This window comes from Uloborus diversus, chromosome 10, assembly GCF_026930045.1.
Source record: "Uloborus diversus isolate 005 chromosome 10, Udiv.v.3.1, whole genome shotgun sequence".
Lineage (NCBI taxonomy): Eukaryota > Metazoa > Arthropoda > Arachnida > Araneae > Uloboridae > Uloborus > Uloborus diversus.
The window spans coordinates 8382727-8407899 of record NC_072740.1 but is presented as its reverse complement, the minus strand read 5'-3'; the positions used below and the strand labels follow the sequence as shown (position 1 = coordinate 8407899).

At 32.7% G+C, this 25173-nt stretch overlaps 1 protein-coding gene across 1 annotated transcript in view; it reads right to left on the bottom strand.

The window, feature by feature from the left end:
- Nucleotides 1-20836, bottom strand: part of LOC129231599 (nuclear receptor-binding protein-like) — a 95339-nt gene extending 74503 nt beyond the window's left edge. The window contains exons 1-6 of the mRNA XM_054865958.1: nt 20568-20836; nt 13663-13785; nt 8992-9183; nt 8795-8835; nt 7494-7588; nt 7282-7374 (exon numbers count right to left, since the gene is read on the bottom strand). Of these exons, the coding sequence (XP_054721933.1) occupies nt 7282-7374; nt 7494-7588; nt 8795-8835; nt 8992-9183; nt 13663-13785; nt 20568-20696 (673 nt within the window). The 5' untranslated portion in view covers nt 20697-20836. The remainder of the gene's footprint in view (nt 1-7281; nt 7375-7493; nt 7589-8794; nt 8836-8991; nt 9184-13662; nt 13786-20567) is intronic.
- Nucleotides 20837-25173: the final 4337 nt, after the last annotated feature.

The window sequence follows — 25173 nt, the reverse complement described above, 5'->3', positions numbered from 1 at the left end:
ATCCCTGACAATTTTATCAATTTATTTCTGTTTGATTTTTTTTTTTTTTTGCCATCGGCCAACGGCATCGGCCATCGGCCATTTGGAGAAAAACAATCGGCCATCGGCCATCTTTGAACAATCGGCCAACAATCGGCATCGGCCCATCGGCCAAAAAATGCCATTGGTCGAGCCCTAGAAAATGTAAGCACAAAAGTTGTAATGCTTTAACGACACATTGATTTAAATAGGAAGTAAAGGCAAAAAATTATGTAATTAGAATTTGTTTTTCTGTAAAGATGAAAGCATGTCCTGTGGAATGTTTGAAACTAGGATATTGCAAAAGCGCAGATACAAGTGCCGACCCAAAAGGGAGGGAGGGGAGTCATTACCTCCCACCCTAAAGTCATCAAATATAGCCTAAAACTATGTTTTGGAGACTTATATAGCGAAAAAATTGCCCAGCCGCTTATTTGTTCCAAAAATTGCACTTGGACACTTTCCTGTGATAGGCATCTAGCTTTCTTGCTTTAGTTGCCAAAATGAACCACTTAGCTGTAATATTTTTTAAAAAATCAAGAAGCTGAAGTAAAGTTTTCTGCATGGTATAAAAACCAGTAAAAAATCTCAACCAGGAGTATAATTAAAATTGTCGAACAATTTTTTTAATAAAAACTTTGGTGCAAAGAATGACGATTGGATGCTAAAGGAAACAGGCATTTTTAGTAGCAAAATACAATTACCAACTATTTTTTCAAATCCTGTTTCTGTGATTACATTAATAAGTTGTGCTATTTCTACAACCAATATAAGAAAACAAAAGTGCACGAAATTACATGAATCTCTAAACTATAAGATAAATGAATACAGAGAGCAGCTAAAATACACTTGAAGAATGAAATATCCCCTGCCTGGACACACATAAAAACCACTAAGAATTAAAACTTGCTTCAATAAAAGAGGGTTGTTAAACTAGGGTGAAATGACTGCTGAGATAGAAAATGATTAGGTAACTGATGATTCAAAATGACTGTGAACTACTGGGAGCAGGTCTGCTTCTATTAAGTATGTGGCGCATGATCTGAATGCAGAATGTTTTTATGATCAACAAGTCTTTTAAGGTAACTTTAAGTTATTTGAATTCAGAGTATTGAATAAGACCAATACCTCAATAATGTCTAAACTAGAGATGCAAAATTCCTGGAATTTTTGAGGTGGCAGGAAAAATGTTTAACTACATATATATGTTTTTTCCCCCCTGGAAAGATAGGAGAAAAGGAAAAAAATTGATTTTTTAGAAATTACAATGAGGTTTACTATTCGTATTTCCATAGAAAAAATGAATAATGTTAAATATTAAAAAATATGTATAGGACTTCACAAAGCTGTTTTTATCAGATTGCAGTACATGCTCATTCATGGGTCATTCCATACAGATTCAACGGATGAGTGCGCTCAACCACTTTTAATTTTTTGAAACTCATATCCCAAAAAGATGCATATGAATGATGTTTAAAACCACTTTTATTTTTTCTCTAACCTTAACCCTTGATTTTTTAGAGGTCATCAAAAGTCATTTTTGTAGCCAAAAATGGGACTTTGACTTTTGCATTTTGGCCCAAATCTAATTGAATAACAATCATGGCAGAACATTTTATATTTTAATGTTAAAGTACATTAGATAGTAGTCTCACACACTGAGTTATGTAGCTGTAACTTAATAATTAAAATAATGGCAGCAGGCCAAAGTTCAAGGTCAAATGTAAAAATTTTTCTCACTTCAAAGGGTTATAACTCGCTTAGGGGATAAAAATGCAAAGTGAAATATGGCAAAAAACTAATCACTGGAGTAACACTAATGAGAAAATATAGCTGTAATTGTGTGTTTGATTACCCTTTATAAATTACAGCCCCTCAAAGATCAGAAAATTGAGAAAAATGACATTTTTAGATCCCTGTAAACCAAAAGGGGGTGGAATTAAAAATAAAATTTCTTGGCCAATTGAATATTCCATTCAAGTACTATGTATGTTATATATATTGTTTTGTGTATTTGGTTTTTAAAAAAGATACAAGTCTTATAAATTGAGCAATTTTGCTAGTTAATTCACACTCTAAAACAGAAATAAAAAGTGTGAAAACTTCATTGCACTTTCTTAAATTACGTATATAGTGTGCTCTATGTAACATATTATACTGGAAAAAGATATTTTAAGTATGAAAATAATTATTTTAATTTGATAACTTAGAAATATTGGACATAAATGAGTAGTTCATACATGATTGACAGCTTAAGTAGTTAATTTATAAGACTATCTACACACACAAATTTTCAATACATACAAACATACGCTCTGTACATTAACTTATGTAACTTGCCTAAACACGTGCAAAAGCATTATCTACATAGTTGAAAGGAAAAAAAGGTGCGTTTTTAATTTCTTGCTTCAGTGTAGTTTTAAGAAAATGAACTCACACAGTAGTACTATAGTTCTGGTGGTGACACAGTATGTGGCGTACTGAAATACTTTACTCAAATACACAACAAAAATAGAAAGAACTTTCTTAATTTATGTAATCACGAAACGGATGTCAACTTGAGAGCTGAATGGCATTTCTATGCAATATCACACGGTAATGCACATTGTAACAGAATCAGAAGAACCGTAAAAAGAATTGATACTACTAAGACTAGCTTGCAAAGAACTACTAGAAGTCACATTTTAATTCCTGCAGAAATGTATATCTTCTGCATTTTTGCTACTAAACATTGCATGTATCCTTGTGAGCATTCAGTATATTAAACTAGCTGAAAAAATGCTGCAAGAAAGGTTTGACTCTGCAAATAAAATTCTCAAAACAACATTTAATCACTGATTTATGCCACCGTATTTAAATATTATCAGTGTAAAATTATTGTCCCCTAGAAATAGGTATGAAGAATAGTGTGTTACTAAAAAGACTATCAAAAGAAAATGCCCATTATTGTCAAAAAAGTTATTAGATAGCTAGTGTTGACCACTAAATTTAGAACCCCTGTCATTGTCTCCCTCCTAGTACATTTTCAAAGTATCAAATTATGAATGTGCCTTGGTAAAGCATTCCAAAACGCCATATACTTGAGTCACCATTACAATTTACTAGGTGACTACTAGGTGAGTTCATTGACTGAAGTGAGCCAGGAGTGCAAATGACGATGTCTTATGAGCCATGAGAGACACAAGAAAGAGACAATAAAACAGTTCAAAGTCAATTATACACGTTGTGTGGTAAATAAGAAATAACGGGGATGAAAATAAAAATAAGTATGAATTTTTATGATTACTTTAATGAACTTGTTTTTTAAGAGCACTCTGTAAAATTGCTCAAATAGTGCAGTCCCTTCATAATCTGTCTAAGCAAGTTTGACTATATCTGGACAATTAATGCATAAAATTCTTGTATTAACCCACCATAACAACATAATGATGATCATACAGAACTTTTCATTAGCTATCTTATAAGCTAGATGAAAATTAACCACTTAATATGCTTAAGTAAGTTAATAAGCATGGTATGAAGAGAAATATTCTTTTCCAATAATCATGATATAATGTGCTTCACAGTAATACATTGGCTCATATATGTAATGGTTATTCTCGCAAAAATAGCACAAATCATGTCCAAGACTCTGGAATATTTTTAAAATCAATTTTAACAATTTCTATTGATTCTCTATTTAACTGCATGTAATCAAGTACTTATTGTTTGTACATGAGTAATTTATAAAGGGTTAAAAAATGTTTTGATTTGGAACAAGAAGGAGAATATTGCATATTCCAGCTTAAAATCATTAGGAATTAAAATGGGATTTAAGATTGTGTTGCAATGCAACACTATAAATTATCAGTAGTTTTGTTATATTTGTTACATAAAATAAAGCAACAACACAACTTCAGAAAAAGAATCCCCCCCCCCCCCCGAAAAAAAAATGTTCTATTTAATATCCCAACCTTTTGTACATTTTACATTGAATTTGGAAATATTTTTCATTAAACTAAGTAGTATAACTTGCATGCTCAGTTAGCTACTTTGAATTCTACAGTCAACAAGCAAGGTGTGTCTAATTCTTTTTTATCTGATAGTTGGTTAGAACTAATGAATGTTCAATTTGTCACCTTTGTATTAATGATTAACAAAGGGTTTGTTTTTCTTAAAATCACAGACAAAATAAGTTTTATATTCATTAATTCTATTTATGCTTGATTTGTAACTTTTCTTATTATTAGAGCAATTTTTTAATGAATTTGTTAAAGGTTTATTTTTGTCCACTCTTATTTTTCAATTGTTACACAAAGGGGTCAAAGTATTTTTAAATCTGTTATTAATGATTTATATAAAACCCATTCATGTTTTACTATACACAAATAAACTGGAAATCAATTTTAAAATATAGTTTAACAGATGGAAATCATCAAAATAGATAAATAAAATACAAAAGTCAGACATGACTTGTAGTATTTTCATGAGAGTGACCCATAAATCTTTTCAAATTATTGTTGCTAATAGGTATTGAATAAATACCTTTGTGATTGAAAAAGGAAAATGAATAAAACAACCTATCAATGCACAAATTAGCAGGAGAGCTGTATGCATATGTTTTGTAGTCACAAAAAACCCTTTTTAATGCAAAAAAAATTAGCAAATGGATGCAAAAACATCTGACAAAACCTTTTGTTGGATGAAAATTACATTAATAAGTTTTCAACAGCTTGTTACAGATTCCAGTAGTTGCTTCCCCCTTATTTTTGGCTGGTCTGGTTTAGCCATTGCAATGAAGGTCTCACATAGAAGCTGAGAATATCTTCCCACTGGTAGCTAAAAATATTTTTGCACACCAGCGAGAGATCCACTAAAATGATACAACTGCAGCTTAAAAAATGAAAATAAAAGCTTTGAACTTTAAAAATTGACCAGTTTATTCATAAATTAGTTGCTCAACCAATGTAACAAGTTTTCTTGCTAATTTTTATCTCTTATATATGCTAACGAAAATGCTTTATAATCTGCAGATAAAGTTTAAAGTTTGAACATCATAATTACAAATGCTTTTTCCCACTAGTTAGGAAAATATCAACATTTATTACAGAAAATTTAATGTAATAATGTATACCTTACCAGACTCTCTTTTGATCAAATGAGATATCAACAAATTTCATGAGTCCTTTTAGGAACTTCCATATAAAATTTTTGAGAATGTTGAAGCAAAGTTGTTAGTCTTTTTTTTTTTTTTTTTGTAAAATATCAAGCAAGACCATTTGACTTCAAACATTTGCATCACAGCAGTGATAATCATACTTTTAAAGCACATCACAATTTTCTTCATTGTATATCAACTCTTTATCCAAAAGCATTGAAATGAATTTGCCAAAATTACGCAAGTCATATATTAGTTAAAAAACATACTTAATATTCACAGGTCCATTACTTTCATGCAAATGTATCAAACTTCAAAATAGCATTTAAATTCTTAAAAAATGTAAACAATTATGTTTCAAAAAATCACTTGCAATCTGACAACTTTAATAACTGGGCTACCACAAATGACAACTTCAAACCCTATTAATGTAAAACAAAGCATTTAGAAACCATTTTCTTTTATATAAATATATATCTCAAAATCAAATTAGTAGTTTTTTTTTTTCCTTTAGAATAAAACTGATACTATTAAAAAGATTACATTCAAGCTTCAACTGCAGGATATGAAAAGGTTTGCACATCACATCCTAAATTCAAAAATAGTTGTGTAAAATGCAAAATAAAAATTTTAAAAAAATGAAATAAATATGAAGAAAGTAAATATAATTTTCAATTGTTTAAAACAAAATATAAAGTGCAGACTAAAATTTAAAACAAAAAAGAAATTAATCAAAGTACTTTTTCTAGAACTGGTGCCCAAAAAGGGGGATTTTTTTTCAAAAGGACCATAACCTAAGCCATCCAAAATACTATTTTTACAAAATTATACTAAAACACTACTACATACAACTCCCAACTCCAGAGATGATATGCTAAAAATCCATTCCATCAGTAAAGATGCAAACGAATTGCAATTAAGAGTTGACAGATCAAATAGTAAAGATCTTCTTAATCAAACATTGCACAAAACAAATTCTCATAGGAAGCACAGTTAAAATGGATTCATTGAAATAGATTTAAAACAGTAATGTCAAAAGAAGATGATTTTATTTTTAAAACAACATGATTGAGGCCTAAATGAAGCTTGTGCTAAAATGAAACATGCTGCTTCATTTAGAAAAATGGAAGAAAACCTTTCAGGCATTTTTAAAGAGCTTAACAAATATTTCCCAGGACCAATACAAAAAGCAATTTTACACACATAAAGCATTGCCAAAAACTTAAAAGTGGGAAAAGAGACAAGGTGTTTAAAAATATTCAGGACATAATATATTACCATGCAATGACAATGCAAAAGCAACAGTTTTGTCGGATTTCAAACACCTAATTTCTTATGAGATATATAGCATTCAAAAGTATACTTTTGTATAATGTATACTTGAAAGTAAGTAAAATAATTTATAAAAACATTCTATTAAAATTAGCAATAGAATTGCATTTTCATAAAAGTTGTCATTTTCATGGAATTGCCCATAGATAAAAATAGATTCAAATCTACGCATTGTCAAAGAATTTTTGGACAGATTACAAAAAAATGGAGTGGCTATTTTTAAATGTCACAATGTGCAACAAAACTTGACTTTTGGTTAAATGGAATATTCCGTGAATATAATAGAGAGTACTAATTAGTTACTAATGCAAGCATTATCCTCCCCCACCCATTGGCAGATAGATATCATACCAATCTCAGAGTCTATGGTCTTTTTATATCTCATCCCTACTGAATTTTGCTGGGTACAGTATTCTGATTAATAACACCAACCAATTTTTTAACTAATCAGTCAAGATGTGAAGCAGAAAACAGCAAACTGCAATGAAATCCATATCGCCTAATATTCTTGCCACAACATGCAATGAAATCGATTGTTATATGAACATACTACCATGGGGGGGGGGGAGCGTAAAAAATATTTGTGGCGGGCCCCGAAATTGCTGTGCATGACCCTGAACCCACAATAACTTTGTAAGTAAGTTAAGATATTTTGTTTTATTTCTTCAATTTATTTAAAAATAACTTAATGAAATGCAAAAATTTTCAGACAGCCTGCAATTTTCAAAAGGAAAAAAAAAAACTTAACTATATTTGTTTCTCTCTACATGTAACAGAAACAAAGATAAACATACATGCTTTACTTCCATATTCAGGTGGAATAAAATGCATATTCATCAGATCTTCTCTACAAGTTTTCACATGATGATGTATAGCTTCAGGTGCAACTAAAATGAATAGAACAAAAATTTTCATAATATGCAATCAATTACGGAGATAAAATTCATTTTAGCTAAATAGATAGTTTCAACCGAAATAGATAGGCTTGTAAAACATTAAAACTCACCAGATCCAATTTTAATAAGTCCATTATGTTGGATAAAAATAGTATCACAAGTAAGGTTTCCATGAACAATAGGAGGAGAACATGAATGCAAATAACTAAAAAGAAGTAAGAGGAAGATCTGTAAGATTGTAATACACAACATAAAATCAACAAAACACCCAAAACAATAGAAGTAGTAGTGTAGAAAATAATGAACATTTGTATTTGAAAACATACTTAAAGTACTGGAGATCATCTTAAAAAATTAAAGGAAATTAGTCCTATCTTCCAAGTAAATATCAATAAAGAAGAAAATAAAAACATTATTATAGGAGTAAATTTCAATGAAACACCTGCTTCCAATAAAAATCAAATTCCAATACATTAATACAGACGAATCTCGATAACTCAAAGCTTATAACTTGAATATTCCTTTATCTTGAAGACTTCATCGGGACCCAAACTCTTCAGACTGTTGTGGGAATTTCCCATAATTCAAACTATAAATAACTTGAATGTTTTAGCCAGTCCCTTAGGACTTCGAATTATTGAGTTATATTCTGATCAACTAGATGGCACATCACTGCTTATAAACATCTACTAATTTTCTCAATTCTTTCACAAATCTTCAAAATCCTAAATAATTTCTGGTCTGAGGATATTTTAATCTATGATTCACTCAAATCTGATCGTGCTTGACACTCTGAATGAAATCAAGATGAATTACACCGAAAGTGTGACTGGAATATAAAATTCAAGGAAAGAAACCATAAATATTGGAAACTTAAAACATTTGAGCAAATTTGGCAATTTAAGTATAAGATATTTTTTGTAGAATTTTTATTTGAATACCAACTTTCGTAGTAGGACGACTTTGAGCACTGTAAATATGAATCAAAAGCATATATTTTTGTGCAGAAGCAATGTACACTAATTAAGCATTAAACACTTTGAGCAAAAATGATAGGTTTAAAATTTTACAGAATATTCAAATGCTTTGAACAAAATTCACTTTACTTAAAACCAAATCATAATATTTTTAATAAAAATCAATAAACTTAAATAAAATCAAATTATCATGTATCTATACCGAATGCCAAATACTTTAAATGTTTTTTTTTTACTAAGCTTTGTATGTATCATCCAGCAATTATTTTCAATTTATTTATTAGTTACAATACATCTACTCTTGAAGGCTTGAACATTTATATGGACTATTAAACAAAGCAAAAATATATCTCTGGCACTGCTAAAAATATTTAACTGATAATAACATAAAGCTTCAAATTTATTCATCAATAAGAAACAAAAAATTTATTCACCTTAACGCAGATAAAATTTGAGAACACCAACGCTTCCATGCCTATAGTAAAAAAATTAGAAGATTTCAAGTAATCCTAACATTCAAGTATGATACATATTGTACTGATGAAAGTAAAATGCTTGATTACATAACTAAAGAAACAATTTCAAATACAAAATATTTTTAAAAAAAATAAAATAAAACTCATGAATATACCTGGATTGGCAATTTAATAACATTACGCTTAGTTTTTTTCAAGAACTGCTTTAAAGATCCACTAGACATGTATTCTGTAATAAAGATAACTCTCGGCTTTTCAGCTTCTTTGTCAATCCAATATTTATGGAGCTTTACGATATTAGCATGATTAAGTTGTGTCAAACTATCAAACACACCTCTAATTTTACTCTGGAAAAGAGAATCTGATAAATATTTCAACAAATTCATGTAAGTTTTAGAAATATAAAGAAAATAATAATGAATCAGTTACTATAGTGAAACAGAACCAAATTTTCAATAATAAATTTCATAAATAGTAACAATAGTACCTTATAAATTTGAACAGACAGCATGAAATATCCTACTGATGTTTAATGAATTATTTATGTGAATATCTAAAATGCTTAAGCATACTACATATTTGGTAAAACATAAAATGAAGAGGACAAATTTGAAGAACATCCAAGATTTACTCGAAACTTACTTTGCAAGTATACACTATTTTATTTACATTAGCTACTTATGTGAATGTCACCAGTGACGGATCTAGCCGATCATTTCAGGAGGGGCCATCCAAAATTTTTGAACCAACTCTCTAGAAATTTTATCAAAATGAAGTTTTAAAACTCAATTTTTGGCTATCTTTAGTGACATTAGATGAGGGGATGGATTTAGGAATCTCCCTCAAAAATGTATCAATATTGAAATTTCCAAATAATGTTTGAAAATTAGGAGCCTAAAAATGCATTTTAGACGATTTTTTATTGTGTTAAAAGAGATGTTAGGGTTCAGGGGGCTGACTCCAAAATACTTTTTGAAAATCAAGCTTAGAAACTGAAACATTCTATCGTTATATGTAGAGATATTAGGAGAGAGGTTAGATGCTCTTCTAATTTATCTGCTGTCGAGCCTAAAAATGCACCTTTAGGAAATGCTGACATTAAAACGAGAGTGAGGATGCTTGGAATCTCCCGTTCCTGGAAAATTTTTGCCATTGAGGCTCTAAAAATCCAATAATAAATTATTTTTGGACGTATTAGACAAAGGGGCGGAAGATTCGTACACCCTCCCACCAAAAAACTCATTTTAAAGTTATCATTACAATATTAATTGGGGGGGGGGGGGGTTGTTAAAAATTGTCTGCAATTAAAAACCCAAAAAAGACCATTTAAGTCGCTTTTTGGCAAGTTAAGGAAGAAGGGTTGGATAAGCTAATCTATGTTGGAACATTTTCCAAAGTCCCAAAATGCAGTTTTTTTAGTTATGTTTTGTGGCATTTGTGGAGGAGCATTGAAGATGAAGCTCTAACCCAGGATTGTTTGGAAGTTAAAGCCATAAAAACACATTTCGCTCTCTTTGGTCTCGTGAGCAACAGGTGTACTCTGAGGACAGCAGTAATTAGAGATCGCCTGAGTGCCTAAAGTTGGAATCAAGAAATGATGCAAATGATGGAGCAAAATTTTGGAAACAATATTTCTGTCTCAACGAAGACCTAAATTTATTTTAAAGTAAAACGTATGTGTTATTTGATGTAACATTTTCTTCCTTTCTTTTTCGTGTGAAAAAAATTCCTACAATCACAAGGCTTTTGGTAGTTGCCATGGCCACCTCTAGATATGCCCATACAAGCAGCCATCATGTGGCAGTGTTTTTATGACTATTCTGCATAAGAGAGAGAAAAAAATAGTATTTTAACAGAAGGCTCATTGTAAAAATATTGAGAAAAACGATTTTTTCTTCAAATAAATAGTTTTAAAGGATTGCATTTTTCAAAATGCAAGCATCAAACCAATAAAAATCGCAAATAAAAGAATTTATTAGAGTAAAATAATTTTAGAATAGCATTTTAACTGTTCAACACTATGAATATTATTAGCTGATATAATCACTGAAAATTTGGAGTAAGGGAAAAAAAGATTTTAGGTGAGGAGGTAAAACATAGAGCCAATACCGCATTTCTGATATTAACACACGAAAAGATACCACACTTTTGGTGATTAAATTGAACATAATTACCCATTTATAATGACAATTCAAGCCTTGGATGAGATAGGAGCACTTAAATGAAGCGCTTTCCAAGAGCAGCATACTGCCGAAGCAAAAAAAATTTTTTCTCTTCTTCCATTCTTCCTCCCGTTTATCTTCCCCCCCTCAAGTTGTTTATAAAAGGCACAAAAATTTAGAGCTTTATCCAGTTTTGAGTGGTATTTAATAGAAACATATCGGAAATGCAAAAACAGCTTTCTATCCCATGAAAACACAGAGGGATTTTCTTGAATTATTATTATCTTTCAGAAAATATATATTTAAGCTCTGAAACTGTAACCCATTAAAAACAAGTATTTTTACAACGTAATCACAAAGTACGAGCCTTTGAACTTTTTTGTTCAGATTTTATGACAACCTAAATTCCAAGAAAAAAATTCCTCGCCGTGCTTTTTCACGAGTTCACACGAGTGCTATAAAAAATCCAATGAGCTCAAATTTCCAAAAATACTTGAATGTATATTAACAGCCATTTGTACTTTAAGCACCTTAAATTTCAGGCTTCCAGTATGATAAAATCTTCTCTAAACTTAGTCTAAACTTGGCAATTCGGTACAAAGAGCTGATCCGCCATTTTGGATCAAATTTTTCAGAGATCCTAGATCTTCAGGGTTTGGATCTAGGAAGCTGAAAATTTGCATAGGTTAGTTTCAAAGGCACCTCTATACTTCTATAAAATAGTATCCAAATCGGAGATGGTCGAGCGGGGACCCCTAGGTCACTTGACGTTGACATGGAATGACTCTTCTATATTTGCAAGTAGTAAAAGTAAGTGAAATGGCAGAAAAAGGTCAACATTTTTTTATTCTTTTTTCTGAACGTTGTCCTGAAGTTAGATTCAATTTCAACCCCCCTCCCCCCCGGCTGAAAACAACGCAATTTGGATACCAGTCTTTATTTCATCAATTACATTTCTTTCGAGATTCCAAAAATTTTCTTTGCAACCATATTTTATGTCATATTTTTTCACATTAACTTTGTAATTACTTATAGAAATCTCGAACTAACTTATACAGCTGGGTGACACATTACAGCGGGTTATGTTTTAGGAGAGAATAAATAACAAAAATAATTATTTATCAACTATTAAAACAAATTTTGCAGGAGGCCGCTAAAACTCTAAGCACGCTCCTAGCCAGACCAAACATATTTGGACAGAATAGCTTCGACGGTTTCAACAGGCATATTTCCTGCGGAAATGATCGACAAGTCACCTGGAAAAATGTAATGTTCAATGGCCAACTCATGCAAATGGAATTCTATGCTTGTATGTTTCAATGGAATCTTCTTCTGAAAATTTAATAATTCTTGCAACATGTATCCAGTCCAGTCTGGTTTGCTATTAAAAGTTACCCTTTCTAAACATGGGGCGCAGCACTTGTTCAAACTCATCACTGCAACTAGATATTTATCCAATGAGTTAAAGGCAAAAATAGATCCTGTTGTCCAAAGAAACATTGTTTTCGTACATCCTGAAAATTAATTTATTGCAATGCTGAGAGACTCGGAACAGCACATCAGTGAATTGGCACCCCATTGGATTTTGGAAGCTAATAGTGTTCAGCAAAATAGACTCCGACTTTTTCAAATTCCTGTTGTTAAGTTTGATGCAGTATCTTACATTGATCTCATTGACTGGAAAAATGTATCTGATCCACCAATACTAAAATCAAATAAGAAAAGAAGATACCAGTGGAAAGTTGACTGGTAGTCCACGTACTACCGCCTTGACAGGTAGCTCAGCTTCAGGGCGAGATGTAAAGAAAGGTATGTTCTTTTCCTTGACAACGGTTTTTATGATTTCGAAATCGTCAGGGTTTTCCGGTTGAATATGTAGGGTGGCTCTTGTGACGGTTACATCAATGTGGTTTTTGGTGTTCTTTTGAAGTTCGTCCAGTAGGATAGTTGGTTCCTCTACTCTGACAATGCTTTTTTTGGTTTCCCAGGTTTTCTTTTCTTGGAGATTGGCTTGTTGGGATTCTCTGCCAGAGTCTTGGAAGGAGGGCAGTGATTTACACTAAGAGGCTTGAGAGAGTCAATTATTTAGAGAGTTTTGAAATGTTCTATTATATGCTACTCTAATTCAACCCATTTCATTTATTATTTTAGTAATTTATTCATTTAAAAATATTATTTTAATTGCTCCTTCATCCATGTAAAATGAACCAAAGAAACGTGGTTTGACACCTAGAGTCAGATTTTTATAAAATTTTGTATATTTGTTCTTTCTATGCATTTTAGAAAATATTTTAAATGTTTTTGGAAAATCTCAATCGGTTTATGTTCCGCAGAAATGCATAGCAACAGTGAAGTTTTAAAATGTGGGAAAAAAACTACTGTATGAAACAATTTTGATTTAGGGAAAAGTTCACGTTGACTGCTTGTGCATGCAATGCTTGAAGTACTTGCAGCACAGTTTTGGTCAAATGAGCCCCAAAGCAAGTATTCTGCTTTGGGGCTCATAAATTTGGGCAACCTTGACCTCCTATTAGTTTGGATGAGATTCTAATGTTTAAGCCTTATTATTGTCTAAATGGTAATATCTGAAAAACATTTCTTTCTGAAATCACGCATGCACCACAAAAAAATCAAGCATAGGAAGAGAGAGAACCTAAAACATACCTCTTGATACCTGAAACTTTTTCGTTCAGAAAATAAAACTTCATTCCAGACAACTTCAACACCTTCTTCAGAATCCATAGCAAGATAAGCTGCATCAATTCCAGGAATATCCCTTTGCTGAACCTACAAACAGTCACACCAATTAGTACAATGAAATTATTATGTTCCACAAACAAGAGAATGATCACAATACGAGTTTAAAATAATTTGTCTAAGAATGAGACAATGAAGCTGAGCTATGCTTTAACAGATTTCAGATACAAATGAATTAAATTGACAAGGTTGCCAGTAATGCTTAATAAAACAACATAACTATATGAGGGTAGGCAAGATTTTGCCATGGGCAGAAAGAACCATGAAAAAAGCAGCAGTTTTTATACCTGACAAAAACAAGTTTTTGCCAGTTGTTGGCAAAATAAGAATTTGAACTGACCACTTACAGACACCATTTTTCATTTTTTTTCCCTCTCAGTAAGTTAATAAAAAATAATAAACATACATTGATGAAATTTTAATTTTAGTTTATTTGCTTTCTTGTTTAAAATAAATATAATATTTATTTGCTTTAAAAGTAAAACATTTGGAAAATTTTTATCTTATATTTCGGAAACGTAGACACAATATTTATATTTTGTATTATGAAAAGATAAAAATTGTTCACTTATAATGTAAAGGTGATTGACCGTCTAAAAGAATTAGAGATATACCCATAGTTTTTTTGCCCTTCTAGATTAGCCAATAATCTCTCTTGATTATTGGCAGAATTGGGTGGCACAAGTGTCGTGGATAATAAAAATCGTGATTAAACCCCAAAAAGGCTAACAGGAGGGACAAATAAGGTATAAACTTTCCTTCCCGAAAAATTTAGCTGTATTGATGCATAATACTTTTTTCAAACAGTGAAAATACATACAGCACAGTTTATAAAAATATTTTTTATTTTTACACAACAGAACTTTACATCAATAAAGAACAAGCGTATGTACGATGAAAAAAGCACAATACATACAGAAATTAAAAAAAACAAAAACAACTGAATTTAGATTTACAATAGGGAAGTTGCAACCTATTAAATGTTCATATTTTGACTATTGGATATTGTTAATTGACCCTCAAAACTAAAAAATTCACCATCGCCGAATTTTAAAACACTGTGATTGATTTTTAATGAATTTTTAAAAATCCATGCGCAAAAGTGCGCTCTTCTGAAGCGTCACAGGGCACTAATGTGCAGCCTTCCGCTGAAGATCCCTTGTTTTTGCTACGGACAATTTTGAGCGTGCTGATATTTTTATTTTTTAGAAATAATCCTTTTGAACACAATATGGAGGCCGAATTCGTTAAAGCACAATCTAATAATCTTCCTCAAGTAACATCAATGATGGTATTTGAATATTTTCGAGAGGATGAGAGGTTTAATGTTCCAGAAACGTGAGGAGTTAAATGCGAGGAGGTAGGCCTTACGTTTCGCCCTCGAAGCCAACTGCACGTCCTTTGGCTTCTCTTGCGGCGGAAGAGCGCATCACGTCACTTCCTGTGCCATTTGATGTCACAAGCGCTTGAACTTTAAAAATTAATTTAAAAAAAACTACTTATCGTATCGCAAAAATTTTTTCACCTATGATGTTCATACATGTTACTCTATCATATAAAAATAAAATTGAAAAATCGAAAACTTCCCTATTCTTGGACAAAAAAAAAGTCATTGGTATTTGCCTTTTACTCTGAAAATACATGTTCCTTATTGTTGACTGAATTGCGAATAATTGGGAATTTCGGTAGTTACTTCAGATAGTACTAACTCTCCAGCAAAAGAGAAAAAAGGTGAAGGGAAAAAAAGTCCTAATATTTCACTATATAAATCAACGATAGTAGAACTCCAATTATCCGAATCAATTGAAACTGGACCCTAGTCAGATGGATAAAAACTCGGGTAGTTGGATTTACTCTGAAAATCCAGGATTCTTTTTCTCACTATATACCTATTTTTTGTGAAAGTATTGAATCAATATTATATTTTTGTGGAAGTTTTTTTTTTTATCAGCATCAGTTTTTTTTTTTTTTAAACCCACATTCTAATTTTTGTTGAAAAAAATTAGAGCAACTTTAAACGTTAGTTTGAAAAATGCAAATATCATATACTATTTTTTCTAACAAGTTTTTTTCTTGGAAGGGGGGAGGGGTGCTAAATACCTAAGAGGTAGGAAAAATAGAATTGTGTTATCAGCTCAATAGGATTTGTATTGTGTACAATTCAGGAAATCATCGGAAAAACGGCCCCCCAAAACTGATGCTAAGAGTTAATGTTAATACAATTTGGCAAAAAACAGCTAAAAATGAGTTGAAATACTACGAAAAAGTTGTTATCTAAGCGAGTTCATGTAAATCATCTTTTAGCATTTTATTGATGAGTAAACAGTGTTTTAAACAGAAAAAGTTTTCTATTTTAAAATGCGTATTTTTGTGAACTTTCGATTTTTTAATATTGTTTCTTGACTGTGCCAATTTTCAAAGTTAGTTTTGTGAAGCTGCAAATTTTGTTATTTGATTTTTGTGAAAGTACAGATTTTAAAATAAAAATGTTTTGAAGGTACCAAAAAATTGTAGTAAAATCAGCCTGTATTGGGCCCTGATAGTACAAGGAAAGAAGCTTTTAATTAATTAAATGAAAAGCAACACTTTTTCATGCTAAGCATTCTTATAAGTGCTGTGCATTAGAAGCCAATAATAGAACTGCCCTATGGGATGGCGACTCATCAACATCTTAATTTTGTAAACCCCCTCCCCCCCCCCCCCCCATGTGCGAAATAACATATACCGAAGATTTGTTAGTGTAATTCATGTAATACCTAGAGTAGCTTTCAGTAGCAAAGGACAATAGCATGCATACACAGAATCATTATTTTGCAAATTACAGTATGTTTCAGTTTTTTGGTTTTTTTTTTTTTTGAAATTCTGGAGTGACTCATATAATCAGCGATTTGGACCAACAGAGTTCATAGTTCAAGTTCTTCTATCAAAATTAAATAGCCTAAAGCATGCATTTTCTTTATAAATTTACTAATCATAAAGATATACAGTCAGTTCGTGATGACTCGAAGTCTGATAACTTGAAAATTACTATAATTCAAAGTTTTTATCAAGTCCCTATCCTATTGTCTTTAATTCTATGCTAATTATTCTCAATATCTCGAAGTTAATTTTATTTAACTCGAAGTTTTTTCAAAGATGACTCGAAATTTATTTCAGAAGAATAGAAAGAAAAAAAAACAAGAAACAAACAAGTGACTATGAGAGAAAAATTCATTCACCTTCAATAGCAATTCCTGCTTATTAGACTTCTAAAGCAAGGAGAACACCTGTTGAGTCAATGTGCGATTACACGTGCGGAAATAAGTATATAGCTTCTTGTCTTTTGATGTTCTCTACTTTTACACTTAGACATGCTGCTGGACTACGAATCTGCTTTTAAGCTGTCGAGTAGTCAACTCAACTGATTGTACCTTTATTCAAAAGCTGACCTAAGTTATGATGGGTTTTCCTTCATTCTTTAGTTTGATCATTTGCTGATAAGTTCCCAAGAGAGAGAGTGAAAAATTTGTCTTTACTATTAAAGATGTCTCAGCAAAAGCTAAAAACCTTAGTAGTAAACCCCATAAAGTAAATCTTATAAGAAAGATTTTTCAAAAGCGTTATGAATCTTTGAATTTGAAACAAATGAATATGTGTACCTTTCCTGAAGTAGAATCAGCTCTATTCAAGCAATGTCTACACATGAGTGAAATAACTACACAAGAGGTTTGTTGATGGAATTTAAGCAATATAAATTATCTGATAACTTTTATGTTATGAATCCATACTAATAAGATACAATTTGAGTAAGAACATTTTGTACAACATCAATGCAAAATTATTGAAGTAGAGTAAATTGTAAAAATGGAAATAAGTTTTAAAATAATAAATACTGCATACACTTGCGCAAGTGTTCTCTATTCCCCACCCCAAGAGCAAGAGCACACCTCATACAAATACTACAAAGCCCCCTCCTAAAAAAAAGGGAACCCCTCAAAACAACCTCACAAAAAATTTCAATGGTGCAGTCTGCGGCAAGACCTTCTCCCCCAATCCCCCCAAGGTAGGCAACTCTGTACTTACGTATAAGTCAAGAAATTACAAAAAATTTAAAAGTTTGGGTTGGATTTATATCCGGGCAGAATTTCCAAACAGTTCTTAGGAAAAAAACACTCAAAAACATGAACATTTTCCTGCTTTTAGTCCAGCCTTTTAAACAAAAGTTAATACTAACCCAATTTGCTATGATTTTACATGGTCTAATCGAGAAATAAAGACTAAATAATTAGGTTCAGTAAGACATTGACAATAATTGAAAAGTGCGTGAATTGCCATAATTTTCCCGACAGTTGGTCAAATGGAAATTATTTTCTTTTTTTCAAAGTACAGTAGAGTCTCAAAAATAGGAGGTAATTGGGGCTCACGCTAAAACTTAGATTACTGAAGACTCGGATTATACGGAGAATTTTTTGCAATTGAAACTTTTTGGATGCCATACAAATCCTTTCTACTTCTTCGTACACAGAAAGGAAGTATTGTCCTCACAAAAAAATTATTGCTCAAGTTTCAAAATGAATTTTAATTTTGTTTACTATTAAGGGATTTTTTTTTTCTTTTTTTTTTAGGATTGCCGTGAGTGTTTATGTTTGGAGAGCTGTAAGCAGATAAAATATGCATTTAACTATGCCCAAATCCATTTCAGACTTTCGTCGTGCAGACCCCACAGTACGGGGGGGGGGGGGAGCACGTCCTTAAAGAGCCCAACTGTCTAAGAAATTGTAAAAAATAAAAAACTAGCACTAAGACTTATTAACGTTGCAAATATACACTGCTGTCCTCTAGGGAGGGGCTCTACAGATTTTGTTGCACGGGAGCCCAAAATTTATAGATTCAGGCCTGTCGTTGTGGCATCTGAATGTATCTTGCAGAACACAAAAGCAGTAAACCATAAAGTTTAAAATTTTGTACATACAACTCGAGCGGCATCAAGTTGTGCATCTCTTTTTAATTGATCATGTTCCAAAACGGCTACATACTTCTTCTTTGTGGTAGAACAATGTCGATTTCAAGTCATTTTCATATCAAATTACGTTTTGTCTTCAAAGCATATCTCAATCCTCTCGATGAATATTTCATGCCACTTGGCAAGAGTTGATGACATTGACCTGTAAGTCCGTTTTTATTGTACGTAATTAAAAGCAAAATCTTTTGATTTTTAGGTTCAGTACAAATCATATTTTTACTATTAAATATGCCTCAAAATGTCAATGAAGCGCCTCGAATCAACCAGAACCTTGGACTTTTGAGACTTGGATTTTCGAGACTCTGCTGTAATGTAATATGCCACCCTCCCCTCCCCTATAGCAAAAAAATTTCTTGATATTAATTCAAAATAGAATAAATGAGTACAAAAATAATAGCTGCAAAAACCCTTTACAGAAATCAGAATCTCAGAAATGAATCTTTTTTGTACTTAAGTGTAAACAATCCCGTTTGTTCTATTCGGGGGGTCTGTCCAGGATTTTTCAGGGTCCGTTTGTCAAAAATCAACACATTTTATAAAAAATCTAATAACTGAAAAAACAAGTAATTTTGGCAAAAAAAAAAACGTAAAAAATAAATAAATAATATCAATTTTATAAAAACAAAATTTCAAAATTTAGACTGTATTCCTGATGGAGCAAACTGCGACATTGAAACTTTTAGGTGGGTGTTTTTGTGGTGTTCTTTCTCTTTTCTGTTGAGAATATTATTCTTGAGGATTTTCTTAGTATTGGGGGGGAGGGGGGAGGGCAGCATCGCTCTCTGGGAGATGGGCACCGCTCAAGTATCAATATTTAAACACCATTCCACATTAAGCTAAATTTTCCTGGAAATGATAATTGGAGATGTTATACGCATAGTATATTTATATATTAATTGAAACAAAATTCAGGCAGTGGTTCAGCATTTAACTGTTTGACACATGACAGTTAATAAGAGGTGTAGGTATAAAAGATTCCTGTTGAAGATATGGAAAAACTCGAGGTTAGTATGACAGCCGAAATGTTTAACAATGCATGTTGAGAAGTGTAATGCCAATTTGACATTAATTGGATAGAAAAATGTCAAACATCTTTTCAGCAGGCATGACTCATAGGAACACTTACAAAGTCAATTTTTAAAATTTAAATAGAAACAGTGGCTCAGAAAAATTTTTGTTGCATGTAAACTATATAATCCTATCAAACTGTATGCTATGATAGTAATGCATCAACTTATGTGCAATAAATTATCCATTGGTTTGTTAAAGTTGATCTTAGAGACCTTTAAAAAAAAAGTCTATCCATTTATTGAGGCAAACTACACACATCTTTCTAATTAGATTCATAATTTGAGTGAGAAATGAAAAAACTTTTAACATACATAACATTAAAAACTTTGTGTTACCAGACAAACTAATTTAAAATTGCAATACAACTCAGAACTTTTTCAAAAATAATCAAGGTAAAAACGTTAACAATGTATAGTTATAGATAAGGAAACTAATAAACAAGCTAGTTTACAACGAATGAAGAACAAATAAAATCACAAAGGAAATTAATGTAAACTAACTTCTAGAGCCTGTGCAATGCATTTAATAGGCGTCAAATTAAGAGAAATAGTTTCAGTGAATGTTCTTGAGTTTACATCAGAGTTTAAAAGTTTACATATGTTGTATAATAATGGACAAATACTTTAGCACAAAAAATTAGTTAGAAAGTATGTATATTTTTAATATCAAAATTTACGGACAGTTAAAGGTATCGTAACTCGATTTTTAAACAGAAATACTAATTTCTTAGTTAGAATACCTCTTCTCTTCTCTTGAGCCATCGACCACAAGGACTTTCTTCCAAATTTTCACTTTCATCTTCAGAATCATCTGCACTTTCTCGCTTACTTTTCGAACCCTTTTCACTATCACTAAAAATTTTAGCCATATCTCATATAAACTACGTATTTTGTCAGAGGTACTATTTAAAATAAATGTCATTTATTCATTTTAAATTAAAATAATCAAATATGATTCGCATCAGCTGCTCCAAACATGCCTTCCAACATCAAAAACACCGACAGGATTAAAAATAAAAAACAATCAGCCGATTTCTTCATTTCACTTCTTGATCAAATTGCGAAGAAGAATCCTATTCCTATTCCGTAGCCTACGAGGATGCAACGCTGCTCTTTTTGAAGAGCCTGTCATTTTCGACCGATTTCCGAAGCTGAAAGAGGATCAGAAATATAGTTCAGTTTGTGCCGATAGATGGGGCTTTTAGCGTTGCCAACAAACCGCACGATTGCATATGTTTGCGTGCTAAAATGCGGTTTTGCTTTCGCTTTGAATAGCAAATAATTGATAAAATTAAAGCTGAAAGGAAATATTGTTGGATACGTCAAAGTTCAGCTTCTAAGGTACTTCAATGAAAGAATGTCCCTCCAAATAATGTTCATAATAAGTTTTAAATAGTGCTTTAAATGAAATGTTTTATCGGACTCAACCCTGTTGCACATTTTTAATTACGTAAAATAAAAAAAACACATTTTAAATCGAACTGCATTATTACTATGGGCGTATCTAGAGGGCGGCAAGGGAGGGCAGCCACACCTTTAAATTGGAAAACATATTTTAAAATAAAGCATGAAATTTCAAAAAATTGATAATTGGCATTTGTTTCAATTTCTCAATTTTTTGATAATTTGGCTCAAGTGACCTGACTTTTAAAGTATAAATTTTTTTCTTCGGGAGCTAAAGCGAATATAGATAATTCCAACTGCGTATTTTAGTCATATTAATTGTAATTGGCATTCGAGGGGGGGGGGATTTTTAATTATTTTTTATTTATTTATTACTCTATTTTATTTTTTTTAATTTATTTAATTTTATTGTTTACATTTTATTTCATTTAACTTTTTAGTTTGCGTGTGTGTGCGGGTATATTGGGTATGTCATTGGCACAGAACTTTTCGAATAAAGTAATAATTATAATAATAATTAAAAATAAATAAGTAAGTAAATAAAAATATTCAAATAAATAAATAAATAAATAAACAGAAAAAAACATGAGCTACAAAATAGGGGATCGAGATTTTTTTTTTTTTTTTTTGAGTAGTGGGGGGGGGCACCCCTGATTGGCTTGGATTCTCACTAAAAATGAAAATTTCGATTATCAAGATAGGTCCGCTATTTCAGAGGGTAGGAGAAACTGAAAAGCAACTATAAAATCTCTTTACCAAATTAGCTGGATTATCGTCCCCTCCTGCCCCCCCTCAAAATTTAATGTTTTTAAAGAGGTGCAAATATTTTTTTATTTTAAATACATTTTAATTTTTGGAGTTTAAAGGAAAGCCTATGCCAACGCATAAGATGTGATGTTATTTAGCAATTTTATTCAGTACATATACATGGCCGCAGCTATCCCAACGCCCCCCCCCCCCCTACAGGACTGATGGAATTAGCTTCCCTATAAAATTATCCTCCTTCAAAATTAGAATGCTGGAACTGGCACCATGAGTGCCCCTTCATAGGCACTACTGACACAAACAGACCGCACCACTGTTTCTTTCTTTTTAGAGGGGGGGGAGTAATTTTAGAAGGTTTTCAATCTTATTTTATTGCTACTACAAAGCCCATCCGCCCAATACAGACCTCTCAACTGTTATGAAACACTCCCAAAGAACGAAGCTGTCCAAACCCTCTAAAATGACCATTCTAAAGCAAGAGGGTTATTAACGCAGACTGCCTCATTGATCTTATTTTTTTCCGGAGGAGGGGATGTGGGTAATTTTTGAAGGCTTTTTATTGTGCAATCTCAGTTATGAGCCCCAGTGGGCTCTCCTAACATATCCCACACTATATCTATCCCGCACTATCCAAATATTTTATCCTTTTTAGATAGTGCAAGATGAGCGGCTCTGATAAAAAGATGTATGACCTTGAGATAGTTCATTTCTGTGTGGAAAAAGATAGGAGTGTCACGATGGTGACTCCTGGCAGAAATTGCTCGAGGGGGGAGGGATTTTAAAAATCTCATTTGGGGGGGGTCTCGTTACCAGGTCGTGCTCCATAGCATTTGAGAGTCATCCTGGGGAAATACTTCTAGTTTGGGTGCACACGGGGGTACAAGTTTTACAAGTTTTTCCCCTGAAATTGACAGGGGGTAATTTGGGTAGTCTTGTCGGGGGATACGAGAAAGCAGTTTGCTTTTCCTTATCCTCCATTCAGCTCAGAAATCTAATTAAAAAAAAAAATCCTATTGCATTAAATTTGGCTTTCGACAGTCAATCATCGCTTTCTATGGTCGAAGATTACGAGGACATACAAAACAGTTTAATACACTATAATTCATAATTTAAGTAGCATTTTTGAGTTTCAGATATTTTTTAACCATATTCTATACCAGCCAGCGGTCCGTCCCCAACCTTTTTATACCAAAGGGCATATGCTAACATGCTGGTCGCACGCAGGGCCTGATTACTGAATAGACTGACTAACTATAGAGCCCTCACTTTTTAGGGGCCTCCAAATGCCTTAAACTGCTTCAGCCAACGACAAAAATCGTGAGGTTTAGACTTAAATACAAAAGGGCCTCGAAAGAGCGTTTGACCTAGGTTCCAGATAACTTAATCGGGCACTGCGCACCCAGGACTGCTCACCCCCTCTAAGAGAAGGGCACACACCTCCTAAATATCACAAAGGACCCCCCTCCCCAAAGCAAGAGCCCCTTCCCAAATTAGAAAAATATCCATCAGAGCACCCCCGACCCTCAAATTTTTAATGGTGCAGTCTGCGCCGTGACCCCCCTTTTCTAGGTGGGCACCCCTGGGCCGCACGGCGGGCACCATATTATTCTTTTTTTAAAGATGTTATTAAGAAGTTGGACATAGCTAATAGTACATACGCAGTGTATAAAAAGATAAATTTTAAGGTAAATTTTCTCAAATGCGTTTCGAAAAAAATCTTATATGTAAAATAAGTTTATACTAAATAATGAAAGAAAACTATACGAAGTCGTTGCAGGAAAATGAATTGCAGTTCAAAGTCAATATAAGTTTCGGAACTTCATTTTATTGGTCATCATGGGCGCAGCTAGAAGGGGTAAGGACAAGGGAGGGCAGCTGTCCCCCCCATCCAAAATAAAAATTGTTTAAGGCTACAATGGAGTCTTAAAATGAGAAAAATCGACCAAAATTTGAACTGTGGCACTAGCGCAGCCAGAAATACCTTCTGGAGGGTTTTTTTTTTTTTTTTTTGATCAAAATACTTTCTGGAGGGTTTTTTCTTAATGACTATCTGAAAAGGCATAAGCAAGTGCTTGTATTTTATGGCTCTGATAAAAAGACGCATGCCCTTGAGAGAGTTCATTTCTGTGTGGAAAGAAAAGAGGAGTCGTGGAGAATGGGACTCCTGGCAGAGACTGCGCCATTGATATAAAAAGGGGGAGGGGATTTTAGGAGATTTTAAAATGGTTTTTTTGGGGGGGAGTCTCGTTAACGGGGCGTGCTTTTTGCATTTTAAGGTGTGTGCCTTCATCCTAAGGGGGGGGGGGATATATCTCGTTTGGGTTCAAACGTGGGTACAATGGTAGTCTTTTTCACAAAAATTGATAGGGGGATATTATAGATTTTTTTTTTAATTTCATTTTGAGGAGTCTTGTCATTGGAGGCGCTCCTTAGCGTTCGAAGGGGCGATACGTTGCCCATCCACGTAAGAACGATGACGCACCCTTACCATTGCACGGAGCTCCCTCCACCCCCCAAAAGGGGACTGCATGAAACGAGATCGAAAACCTTCTTCAATTGCTCCCCCCCCCTGAAATTTTCAATGTTCTCATGCTACAACTACCCTCTCTCCTCATTGACACCCAGACATAACTATCTGAAAAATCATAAGCAAGAGCTTGTATTTTATGGCTCTGATAAAAAGATGCATGACCTTGAGAGAATTCATTTCAGTGTGGAACAAAGCAGACAGCGAAACTCAAAGCGGGACGGAGGGAATCCAGGTTAAGACAGTTAATGAGATTAAATCATGTGCCATGAGATCAAATAAAATTCTTAAACTACCTCCTAAAAATTTCAGCAGTCTGCACCAGGAACCCCCCCCCCCCCCCACTCCCCCTGTTTCTTTTCACATTGAAATTAATTCTCTAAAGGTCAAACATATTTTTACCACAGTCTTACAATTATGCTTCTTCGGATTGCTATACACGTCAAGAGTGACCACAAGTGGGGGGGGGGGGGGTCATAACGTAGCCTGTACAATCAACAATTTCTGGGGGGGTGGTAAAAAAGGTTTTTTGATCTAATTTTGTTGAATCTCACAATTGTAAGAAAATGCCATCTAAATGGGGGCGGGGGGGGGGGAATCAAAAGTTTTAAAAGGTTTTTTTGTTTTAATTTATTTATTTTTTATTTAAA